At 46.0% G+C, this 13,018-nt stretch overlaps 1 protein-coding gene across 1 annotated transcript; it reads right to left on the bottom strand.

Annotated features, from left to right (window-relative positions):
* Positions 1-9,704: 9,704 nt before the first annotated feature.
* Positions 9,705-11,822, bottom strand: LOC117833894 (patatin-like protein 1). The gene is made up of 4 exons (XM_034713489.2): positions 11,591-11,822; positions 11,323-11,504; positions 10,318-11,125; positions 9,705-10,254 (listed from the first exon to the last, which is right to left on the bottom strand). The coding sequence occupies exons 1-4, from the start codon at positions 11,705-11,707 to the stop codon at positions 10,024-10,026; spliced, it is 1,338 nt and encodes a 445-aa protein (XP_034569380.1). The 5' UTR covers positions 11,708-11,822; the 3' UTR covers positions 9,705-10,023.
* Positions 11,823-13,018: the final 1,196 nt, after the last annotated feature.

Consider the following 13,018-nt stretch of genomic DNA (forward strand, 5'->3'; position numbering starts at 1 on the left):
ATCTTCTAAGACCATCATGAGGTACTCGGGGTTATATCCACCAAACTATTGTAGGAGTCATAAGCAGGGGCACGGTGATGGTTAATAGGGTCTGAGTAGTTGCAAGCTATAGGGGACGCATACATGAACAGATCGAGATGCATTCACACTGGGGACAAGCATAGCAAAGTACTTAGGCATCCAACTTTTACTTTTCGGGCATGGTGGGTGGCGGCAGCAGGCCTGGGGAAGGAAGGAGCCATGGTGGAGCTGAGACACTTGTTTGGTGCAACGCATGGAAGAAGATGCAGCAACAATGAGGTAAGCCATGAGATGAGGGACGGATCAACAAAGAAGGGTTTGGATGCGGAGAGAAAATACTGAGAAGCAGTGTGCTATGCCATAGTAAAGCAATGTTGAGTTGTTTGCCCTTCCTTTCCAATTTGATGACCTACGATGGAGAATACAGAAGTTTGGAAAAAAGGAAAAAAATAGATGGAAGTGAAAAACATGGGCACTGATTTCATTGAATTCTTTATCATATATTTGTCACAGTGGTCGAGACCTATTCGCTCAGAAATAAGCAGCTGGCTAGTAGTTAGGTTAGTAGGGCTGTTCAGTCGTAAGTGGTTTTAGGGATTTGAGTTGTGATTGAGTTGGGTCATGTTAACACCTCTATAAAAATAGAGCAGAGTTTTTAGGGTTCCCCCTCTTCCCTGACCTCTATCCCTATGGTCGGCCCACTTACGTCGTCTGCCCTCCAGGACCTGATCGGCGAGGGTATTTTCCTAGCCGAACTTCTCCACCGCAGCAATGCCCTCTTCTGCCCTAACCTATTGCTTCCATTGATCGTGATAATTTCACAATGAATTTGTACAGCACATGGGTGCACATTAGGGTAAGATAAATGGATTACTCTGGATTTGTTTTGTTTGTTCAAAGGGGGAGTGTGTAACATGATTTCACACGATGCTAAAAAATGTAGCGACGTTCATAGAACTGGCCAACTGGGCACATGCATGTACAGCAACAAGCACCAGCCTACTGATCTCAAGTACCATGCAAATGCACGTAGAAAAATAAAAATCACTCGAAGCATATCCTCCAGAAGATCATACGCTGATGATGCATACTTGGTAGCACTTCTTTACTTAAGCCCCAACACCATAAACACATGAACCATCTAAGTAAAAGTAGAGCCAACAAACTTATATAAATCTGTACTGGTATAAACCTTGAAGGCAACGACTCTCACCTATGTTAGTTTCTTGGGCAGTAGCGGGGGGACGCCCGTCAGACACATCTAGAACAGGCCAAGCGGGTGCGATGCGAGAGAGCGAGGGGCGGCGGCGACGGGGCTTGAAGAGGCCGAGGAGCAGGGCTGCGGAATGGCGAGGCAGCGGCGGCGGATCGGAGCCAGGCCGGGAACGGGTCCGCGAGGCGGTGGTGGAGTCGGACGGAGGCGTCAAGGGGAGAGGACAGCGGAGAATGCGAATCGGGCCCTGTGTGGGGGACTGGGGAGAGAAGGCAACGAAGGATTTGTTCTGGTGGACAATTTTGCCCCTCGACGGCTTTGGAGGCACGATTAGTGGGCACGTCCAACGGTACTGAAAAACAGTCAAACAATGACATAAGCCGGAGGCAGATATGCAGAAATGCACACAACTGCCTACTATTTGTGTTACTGCATACACTTTTCTTCCCAAACGCACTTATATACACCTGTACACGCACGCCCCCTATTATTATCAATACAAGTACCCAAATCATATATCTCATGAATAGCGAGACTGGACCCACGCTTGAATGATTATAGAAAAAATACTAATACACATGCTGAGTCGCTGACTCGAACCCAGATTGACTGTTACACCTTTAAGGACCCAGATAAATAACATGCGTAAATAGCTCTGTACGTTCGTATCTAAGGACCTAGATAAATAACGTGCGTAAATAGATGTGCATGTTCCTATCAATCGATAGGATCTTTAAGCAAATAATAATCGAAAATCCAAGCACTTAAGTCAGGTATTCATTTCCTCCACAGAACACAAAGATTCACCGTGGCAAATATTCAAATTCTCAGGTTCAAAAAATACACAAAATCTTCACTCATTGCCATGCCCATGATATGTGCATGATATGTGCCCTCCACAAGCCCAAACTTATGTGCTTTATGTAGCGAGAGTTGGCTCTTAATGCTATCTATAACAACTCGTATCCAAAATCTAGCTGCTTAACGTTTTATGTAGTGAGAGTTGGCCCCAGCCGCGTTCTTCCTCTTCGATTACATAGTCGAGGCCGTAGCGGCTGGTGCTCCGATATCGATGTCAACACCGCAGACCCCGCAAGTGGCGACTCTGCCATGGTTGTGTTTCCCATCACCTGTGAGGTTTCTTGTTCCCACCTACTATCCCCCCCCCCCCCCCATCACCCGTGAGGTTATCTTGTTCCCACCTACTATGCCCCCCCTCCCCCTGCGACCATGTCGGCGGCAGATGGGTCCTGTCATGGGCTTTGATCACCGAGAAGGCTCAGCCCAATCGTATGTTCAGCCAATCGTATGTTCAGGGTCTACAATGTTGGGGACAAAGGTGTACTTCAACTGGGCATGGTTGCCCGGAGTTTGTGCACGGATTGTCAGGGAGAATGAATATGAGGTCAGAGTCAACTGGGGGCAGGCGAATCTGATGTGAGCAAAGTGGTGGAGTTGCTCAAGATTGGACACCAAGCCAGAAACTCACGAGCCGGCTCGGCTCAATTGTAGCTCAGCACGGCTCGGCTCGGTCGATTTTGTAATGAGCTGAGCAGCTGTTTTTGCTCGTTTTACTAACGAGCTGGCTCGAGCTACTTAACGAGCCAACCGAGCTAATGAGCAGGGCTTTAAATCCACTCGTTCTGTTCACCTGCTCCGCTTCCCCAGTTAATTCCCGTCCGCTCGGCTGCTTTACTTCAAGTTCGTTCGATCTGATCCTAGGACAGAAAGGGGCGGCTAGGCTTTCTCGTCCTTGCCAGTTGACGCGTCGATCCTCTGATCTTCCCGATGGCGCCGGGCCGCCACACGTACGACGACGTTCCCTCCACACACCTACGGCGGCGGGCGCACGCACTACTGTCAAGCCACCTTGCAGGTGGGATGGAAATCGTTGGAGCACTGTGAAATCAAAGGTAATAATGTATTAGGGTTAGCTTCGCATTCCGCCAAAAAGAAAACAAATCCATTGCGTAGCTCCGCCTATTAGCTTTGCATTCCGCCAAAAAGAAAACGTTTGCATTTCTCATTTGTTTAGTGCCATGGTCTCGTCTTAAAACGATGTACTTGCATGGTTTGTAAGAAGAGTTTGATCCATATATTTGTCAACGAGTTAAAATGAATTTTTTTTCTGCAATCTCATCAAGTAATGGTTGAGATGGTGTGTTTGTTGCCTTCTTCCAGAGCTGGAGGTCCCGACTTAATTTGACACCCACACCCACAAAAAAACTGTGAAACTGATAAGAAGCATGGGTTCACTATCATATCCGATTGTTGCTGAAATGGTTAAATGTTTGTGTTGTTTTCCTACTTCTAACATAACTTTTTTCCACAGTGTTTAAGTTATCCCATCTTAACTCATTTTACTTTATAAGCTGGTGGCAAAATTGCCCAAACTTTGCCAAACATCAAGCATGGAAGGATGCAAGTGTAGATCGATCGTTATTTAAACTAGCGAAACAGATCGGCTATTAGTTGTCTTTATTAATTGTATATAGAGACGCACATAAATGTTAAAAGTAAATTTAATTTGTTAATTTAGTGGTTGATCCATATGTTGAAGGAGTGAAAGGAAATCTATTATAGTATCTCATCAGACAATGTACACTAACTTAAAGGTCCTAAGTTTGTGTCCCACAAAGAAAGGTTCCTTTCAAAATGGTCTATGGAAGTGAGTATATATATTATCGAGGCAAAATATACTATAAATAAGTCTAGTAGCTAGATTACTGTAATATTGCAAAAATAGTATGACACTGATGAAAAGTTGGTAAAAATACATGGGCTATTTTTCTCATTTTAATTTGTAAGTTTTGGTACGTTGTGTACATATTTTTGACAAATTGTTTCTCAAAGTATGAAAGGAGAATTGTCAAAAAAAAATCTAAGAGCAATTTTTTCTTATGGAAAAATAAGACAGTTGAAATACAAAATTTACAAGACAAATTTTATATATAATGAGAAAAAGTGTTAAAAATACTATCCTAAAATATTACATGGGCTACCATACTAGTTTTTTTGTAGCAACAAAATCTTGGTGGCCAGTGTTACCATTATTTTAGATCCAACTGCTTGCCACACTAATATTTAGTAAACCATCATGAATTCTAAATATTAAAATTTGCATATTCTATAAAAGGAGCCTACAAATAATGGTTTTTCATTTTCACTAAAATTATTTACCATAGATGAAGATCCAACGATTGAGAACAATCGCCTCTCCCATAAACCCTAACCCATCCTTTACCTCACCTCATCCCACACCGCCGCCCTCACTTCCTAGTCCCCCACTGCTCGCTGCCACAACCGTAGTTTATCTTATCCCGAGTCAGCCTCCTCTCCCCCGCTGCTGCGACGCTACCTCCATCAACCCGACAACAACCTGCGCTCGATCTACCCTAGCCGACCATCCCTCCAGTACTCGCCGCTGCGTCTGCAATGCATCTTCACCCCTGTTGGCCTATTCTCCTCCACCACTCCCCACCACACCCTTTTCCTCCATAGTTGGCAATTCCAGCTAGATTCGCGCGCACCGCCATTTCCGTGCATGCAACCTGCCCACCTCCTGTTTCCTCTTCGACTCCAGTGCGCGATAGCCCTCGCCTTACCCTCACCCTCCTCGATCCTCCATATCCTGCCTCTGTCACCGCTAGATCTAAAAAGTTTCTCCACTGCCAGATCGAATACTGATAACCTCTCCAAATCTTAAAGCTATCCTTCACACAACCAGGCCACCAGCACCATGAATTCCAACCCCGCAAAACCATTATCCCTCATGGCCACTGGTCGCTCACCTGCACCGAAGAGGCAGCGTCGCCACCGAGGGCATGGCTGGAGTAAGTCCAAGAAGAAATCCCCATCTCCACGGCAGCAGGCTTGCACCCAATCCTCCATGGTGATTGCCTCCTCTTTTCTCAACTTATATCTTTTGTGCTTTTACAATTATTTTGGTGCTATGAATCTTGCTAGTCTATTTTTTCATATATTTAGATTTACTATCCCAAAATATTTCAGGAAGTTGTGAGAAGAACTAAGACTTGTAGACACCCCGCCGCCATTAGACAGCATGCCTTTAGACTGATCCTTGTTCATATCTTCAAGATGCCTCTGCATGAAAGCTTGTTTGTTTCTCGTCCTCAAAAACCTGCCTGGCACAGCAGGCAGCATCCCCAGCCCCCAGGCGCACGATTTCGTCAGCCTGCTGTCCAGATTGCGGCCTGGAAGACTGAAACCAAACAGCTGACACTCTGGTTTAGGATAGAAGTGGTGGTGTCACTTATAAGCTTTAAATATTTCCTGAGACTTTCTGTTAACTGAAGTCTTTGCTCTGAGGTAGCATTCTCTGCATAAGACAATGCAGCAGATTATGGAACAACTTTTTATAATTAAGTACAACTGAAGTATTCATATTTTGAACAGGTACTGTTACACTGCCTTAACTATACAGGCTACTGAGAATGCAAATACTCCACAACATTTTAAGGTTGCATCCTTTCTTGGTCATAACTTCCATGACATGTTCTGACATTTCGTCACTTGTGTTGAAACAGTCTGACTTAAGGCAGAAGTCTACATCAGAAAAACATCCAAGCTCACCTGTTGAGGTGGCATTCAATGATTCTGAACACATTGATGATTCCGAATACTCTGGCACCCAAAAGTCCAGGAAACTTTCTGAAATGGACAATCTATTATCTGCATCTCAGGAAACACCTTCAAGCAACCATTGTCCCAAATCTTCTTTTGTTCCGCAATCTGGTAAGGAGGGTCTTCATATATTTTCAGACATGGTATTGATTAGTTAGACCTTGCTCAACGCCTAAACGGGCTCCTTTTGTGCTTCCCCAGGACAATCAACACCTCCAAATGGTACTGTAACAAATGTTGCTGATACTGTTATCAATGAAGAAGTACCATCTGACATGCTTATGGAGAACCATGTGGATGAACTGCATCCACATCAGAGAGAAAGTGAAGCCTCTGCTAATGTAAGCTCCCTTCATGGTGTTTTGTAGTTGAAGTCGTGGCTTTTGATGTCAATATTTGTGGACGTGCATATACTTCTGCAGGGAAACAACAATTTATGTATCAAGGACATTAATTCTGCTTTGAATGCATCTTTGGAATGCCAAATAACATCAGCATCCAGGAAACAGGTAGAGACTTTCAATGTGGCAGATCTTGGGATTTTCTGCTTTAGAGCTTTTCCATTCTACATTTATATTCATGTGGATGTTCTGTTCATCTTTTATTTTTGTCAGGTCAATATGTCAATAGGGGCTAATCTTGATTCATTCAAGAACGCGTCTAACACTAGAAAATGTAAGTGGCTAGTCTAACATGGTTTATCTATGAGGTGGTTTCTCCAAATTGAACAACTGTTTTACAATCTGCAGTAAAAATGAGGGAAGGCTTAGAAGGACCAGAGGCGCCACAGAGCTCCATCCATGTATCAAGTGCTGTCCTGGAGAGAGAAAGATCGAAAGCACCAAAATCTTGCCTTGTAAGAACATTCTGCCTTGGCCTGATACATTAGCCATCAGCTTCTCACCTTTGTAATTTATTTCCCATACAGTCTGAGGGAACACAAACTCAAACTCAGCAGCAGCCTAACAGAGCTTTTGAGGATACATTGAATGTAAATGAAGCATCAAATCAGGAGATTCCACCAATGATAACTCCAGGCTTTGAACTAGTGTATAATGGAAAAGGTATGAACTGTGAAAACTTCACCTATGGTGAAAATAATGCGTACTCCCTCCATCCCACAAAGACTGTTCGTTTAGAAAATTTTAGACAAGATAGTAGCAATGCTAAAAGTCCAAAGTACCCATAATAACTCTTCTTAATTGGATGGATTACCAAGTAGAATTAATTATGCATGTACGCTTGCAATAATTGTCGGACCTATTAGCCTTCCTTATTTAGCGAGTCTGGCTCGAGCATCGATGGTGAGAGTAAATGATCGATTCGTTAATTGGGTCAGAAGGTATTATGAGGGTCTTTGTTGGATTATCTGAAAAGTTATCTGGACACTCTTTGTGGGACAAGTTTTGAAGGCTAAATGAATAGTTTTTGTGGGATGGAGGGAGTATATAGTCTACTGTGCGCATAATAATTATTGAATGCATAATTCAAACTAGCAGATGTTTAATGACACAATTTCCATGGTAGGTACTGAGGCACCTAGTAATCTATTGGGCAAGGAGCTGACCACTAATATCAATAGCATGTGTCAAGCAAGCAAAAATGCAGTAATGCTCACAGACAACGATGCTACCGAAGAGGTCAAAAGCAACCATCTTATGGAGGCACCAATCCAATCTCTTGATTATCTAGATCGACAGGATGAGGACATCGTCAATGACAAGCAACTCCTGCTAAGTTCACCCAATGCTGGGAACTCTGAATTCACCACTGACAACACTGCATTAAAGATCAGCGCGGCTACTGGAAGCTCTATTCCTTCACAGTTAGCTGTCTCTCAAATCTCTGATCTCCAAATTCCGTTTGTCAAGAGGTTACCTGCTATATGGTCTATATTTGAAGATCTGGATATGTTTAAGAAGGTACCACAACGACCACATTTCTTTCCCCTTCAAGAGTATTTGCCAGGACTGCGTGAAGATAGAGCTTTAGGATTCATGTTGTCGATTGCCACATCAGCAGAAAGTACAAGTAAATTAAGCATAGAAGACAGAATGGAAATGTTCGAGAACAACATCAATGAACTTCGCCATCTAGAAAAATATGTATTCACTGTGCAACATTTGTTGCATTACCTGAATAAATTGTTACAGATCAAATCTGATTATACCAAAAATCTTGAAGAGAAAAAGAAGCTGAATATGCAGATCTTTAAGAAGACATATTCCTTGGCACAAATGGACTCATCGCACCGTGAGAAGGATAAAGCTATAGCTGAGCATGAGATGAAACTTGGACAACTTTGCGGGGAAGTACAGCAGATTGCAAAGGAGGAAGAACATGAAGAAGCAGAACTCTCAAGACTGGAACATGATTACAGCAGTGTTGAGGAATCATGTGACAATGAACAACTGCAGTTTCGCAGCATCTTGGATCAGCTGCAACAGAAGCATCTAACTGCCCAAGTGCCCAAGCTTACATAGGGCCTGTTTGTTTCAGCTTTTCTGAGTAGCGATTCTCTGGAAATCTAGCTACGCTGAAAAGCTGTTGTCCACTGACGGGCGGTACAGGAGGTGGAGGGGCTGGGAGGGGCTAGCGGCGGGTCCACACCACCACCACCATGCGCCAGCGCTTTGCCACGCCACCACAGGTGGCACACACAGGTTCTTCCTCTACACCGGCTCCTCCGATGGCTACGTCAAGGGACACCGCCTCGCCGGCGCCATGGCCGGGAGGGGCCGGTAGCGGCACGCTGACCGGTCGGGAGGGGCCGGTGGCGGGGCGCGGCGGAGGGGCTGGCAGCGGACGGTGCGGAGGACGAGCGGGAGGGTGCAGAGGGGAGAGGGGGTGCTAGAATTGGCGGGATTTTCCCGCAAGCGGCACCCCGGCCCGATTCTCACCTCATGTTATGCTTCCGCTCGGGAGAAAATCTGATTGCTATGGAATCGAACGAGAATCATGGCGTTTGGGAGGATTTGTTCGATTGTTTTCACTAGAATCCGCCCAGAATCGGAAACTACCAATGTTTTCATTACTCAAGCCGACATTCTCGCTTCCGCTTCGTCGACCCCCGCTTTCGCGTTTGCTTCCCTCTAAGGCGGAATGCTCCCCTACCGATGCATTTTGACAGGCCCATAGTTCCATTCCAACCGGAGACTTAATATGTCTAGGTAGCTTGGCACCCTATTGAGCATGCTCCAGGGTTGTAGCTTGTAAGCTTATCTAGTTATCGTCGTGTTTTGGATGAATTTTCTTGGGGTCATTTGCTAGCTTTTATTTATGTACAAGACGCTCATGATGGCTTGCTAATGGGAGCTTGATGCAGTTTAAACAATCTATATTTTTTTGTTCGAGATGATTGTTGTCTTTTCAGTGTTCTGCTGAATTTGTGTTGATCTTGTTTTTGAGAATTTTGCCGCGGTTGATTTATTTCTCTCTTTTAAAGTGGAGTTCTGATTTCAGAAAAGGTGGATTTTGGATAACACGGTACTGCAGTATTGCAGTGGATCTGGTGCTATTTACTGATCCACCTTGACATTCTCTTTTTGGATAGCTTAGTCTGTATTTGGCATGTTGTGGAGAACTATCAAATATCACCTGCCATTTTGTAAGTAATATTCTAGCGACGAAACTTGCTGTGGTACTGAATACTGATGCAAGCATTATACTACAAAAGTTCATCTTTTGTGTAAAATTTAATAATACTCAATACTATTTATCATATTGTGGCTGATATAACGAGGATACCGAAGAAAAATATCAGTGAGAAAGGACATGTTGAGAAATTCAAACTTTTCCTCGATTAAAGGGAAATTCCGAGAAAAGATGTGTTGCCAACTTTTCCTTAGTCTGTAGCATGTAGAGAACACAATTATACGTGGCTCAAATCCATTTGGAAGTTTCAAGAGCAAAGGTGACCAGAGTGCTCTACTGAAAGACTTTGAAAGTAAAATAAAAAAAGGCACTCAAGTTCTCTGATAACTGCTACTCCCTACTCCCTCCGTTTCAAGGTCGTTTTGACTTTTATAGGTTTAAAGATGTTTATATGCACCTATGTACCTAGAAAAGGCAAAACGACCTACAGTTTGGGACTGAGGGAGTATATATGATGTGTAAGACTTTTTTATTCTATGTCTTCTCCCTGTTCACTCGCGGGCAGGCTGGCGAAGTTTGCGTTCCGCGGAGAGCTTCCCGGCAAATTCCTTGAGTGCCGCCTCATTGGTGAGCCCGCCTGCTACGGTCTCGTACACACCCGTGTCGATGTTCACCCTCGCCACCTTCTGCTTGAGCAGGTCGTTGCCAATCTTGATCAGCTCCTTCATGTTCTTCTCCGTCGTGCAGTCCACCAACGCCGTGTCTCCCTCCAGCGTGTCAGTCTACATCCAAGCACATAAAGTCATTGTTTGATGTGGGTACAGACACAGGTCATTACAAGTTACCTGGATGCGCAGGTAGTTGTCCTCGCAGCCGAGGAGCTCGAAGAGCACCTCGGCGTGGATGTCGACCATGTCGACGCTGGCGTTGTAGAAGAAGTCGATGAGCGGGTTGAAGCCGTCGTAGGCGAGCCAGTTGAGCATGTTCCACTTGTTGCAATCCGCCGCGGTGTACCTCTCCGCCTGCTTGGCGATCCCCGTCCCGATGGAGATGACCAGGATGTTCCTGTACACGCTTGCCCCCACGCCGCCGTCGTCTTGCCTGCCCATGCGGTGGTGCTTATTCCGCTTCTCCTCCATGCCGGCGATCATCGCGGTCATGGCGGCCGTGGTCGGGTTGTTGCGACGTTCCAGCCGGCGCACGAGGCCGCCGTGCACGAGGTGCACGTCCTTGCCCTGCAGCTTCCGGCGGAGGCGGATCATCTCCTTGGTGAGCAGGGACATGGCGGCCATGGTGGGGTTGTTGGCCGCGACGCCGCCGTCCACGAGCTGGAACTCGTGGGGCCTGCCGCCGTCGGAGCGCCTGGTGTCGAAGCTGTGCGCCGGCAGGTAGGTCGGCGCCGCCGACGTGGCAATGCAGACGTCGGCGAGGCGCGCGTTCTTGTGCGCCTCCCTCTCGGCCTCGAACGAGTTCAAGAGGATGGGCTGCATTCGCTTCACGTCGAACGCCGGCACGACGAGGTTGCTCAGCGTGTCCGCCGCCTTGGTGTCCCCAAGCAGGCTCCCGATCTTGTCGTGGAGGAACTTGCCGTCGTACTTGGGGCCGCCCCGGAGCTTGTTCCATGCTTCCTGAACCAAGCTCGGGACCCAGCCCCTGCAAAAAGCATCACGAGCACCATGTCTCGCACTTGTCAGTTGTCACTAGCAAGGAACATGAAGAACAGGTGCAAGAACTGACAGTGAGGCAGCCTTGAGGCCATTGGCCACAATCAAGCATGAACATGAACCTGAAGGTGCAGGAAAAGGTGTGTCTGAAACTCTGAATGCTGGAAGAATAATGTGATGCCGTACCCTTTCTGCGGAAAGATCTTGGGACCATTCTCACGGTAGAACTTGCTGATGTCCTTGGCAGCGAACAACGGCCGATTGTCCTTGCCGGGCGCCGCCAGCATAGAGGCGATCAGCCCGCCGGTGCTGGTCCCGGCGATCACGTCGAAGTAGTCAGCGATCCTAGCATCCGGCCCGTCATTCTCCTGCAACCAACCAACCAAATTAACAATGCGGTGATACCGAATTATCTGCACCGAAAACAAGTGAATCAAAACTGGAGTGTAGGTACTTGGAGCTGAGCCTCGAGGCGTGCTAGGATGGTGGCCGGAATGAGGCCGCGGATGCCGCCGCCGTCGATGCTCAGCACCGTGAGAACCCTCCCCTGCTGCGCTGGCGGCAGCGACATCCACAAGGGCACCGTGAGACTAACTTCTGCTAAGGTGCTTCTTGGAACTTTGTCTCCCCGATGTAAAGCTCTCGAGTCTGGACTCTGGACTGGAAGTACGAAAGCCTCCAATGGCTTATTAGTCAACCACTGATAAGAGACAATCGATGTGATTATGCTACAAGATATAACCTAGCCTACCGACACTCCAAGGCATATTGCAGGCTTCCGTCGCTTCTTCCAAGGAGAGATCTGGGCGCGAATCCCGTTAAGGCGATGGCTGGGATAAGATTGTTTGGGACTGAACCGAGAGTTTTTCACGAACAGAGATGTTTTGTTTACTGATGCCTAATGTTCTGTGTCTGCCACAAGCTGACAGGCCCAAGCAGTCCCAATGCAAGCATCGGGATCTGCGGAATTGTACCTGAGACATTAGTACAGGGCAGTAGCGAAATGCAAAATGTACGATGCATGTGCCCCGCTCTACGCCACAAACGATTTGTGCTGGCACAGGTCAATTAGCGTGCTAGCGGGCGTGATTGGCACCTGCCAGCATAAAGTTTCCTTGGGTCGGCGGGGGAGCACCCACCAGCATAGTGGCGGGCGATGCAAGCACCCGCCAACACAGATCGCCCCATATGTGCTGGCGGTGGGCTTAGGTCGCCCGTCAGCACAGAGGCCATAGTGCTGGCGGTCGACCTAAGCCCACCACTAGCACAGATGGGGTGATGTGTGCTGGCGGTTGGCTTATATCGCCCGCCAGCACAGAGCCCGCCATAAATGCTCCTGTTCATCTTCTTTCCACAATCTTCCATTTGGAGCTTGCCGGAGAGGAGCTCGAAAAAACTCCAAATCTAAGAGGGAAGGTTTTGCTCTTGATTTCCTTGGAGGAGGTGGCTATATAAGGTGAGTTTGTGCCATTCCAACCTTTTTGAACTTCTATCCATCGTACCTAGGTTCATTAGCTTGTCATCTAGATCTAGATCTAGAACTAGGAGAGAGAGGAGGGAAGAGAGGGAAAAAAACTAGAAATGGATTATTTTTATGAATAAAATTCTACGGTCATATTATAACCATTACAATGCTATGTTTGTCATTTTAATGTAATATAGAATTGAGTTTGATGTATTTTTCCTTCTTATTAATTATTACATCCATAGTTTTAATTTATGAAGTTGATTATTCTCATTTAGGGTAATATTAATTGATTTTTATTATATTTTTCCTATTTTTTAATTATTACACCCATAGTTTCAATTAATGAATTTTATTGAATTAATATATAATTGAGTTTGATTTTTTTTCATTCTCCTAGGTTTAACTTCTAGGGAA

The sequence above is a fragment of the Setaria viridis genome, chromosome 8, assembly GCF_005286985.2.
Source record: "Setaria viridis chromosome 8, Setaria_viridis_v4.0, whole genome shotgun sequence".
NCBI classification, from domain to species: Eukaryota; Viridiplantae; Streptophyta; class Magnoliopsida; order Poales; family Poaceae; genus Setaria; species Setaria viridis.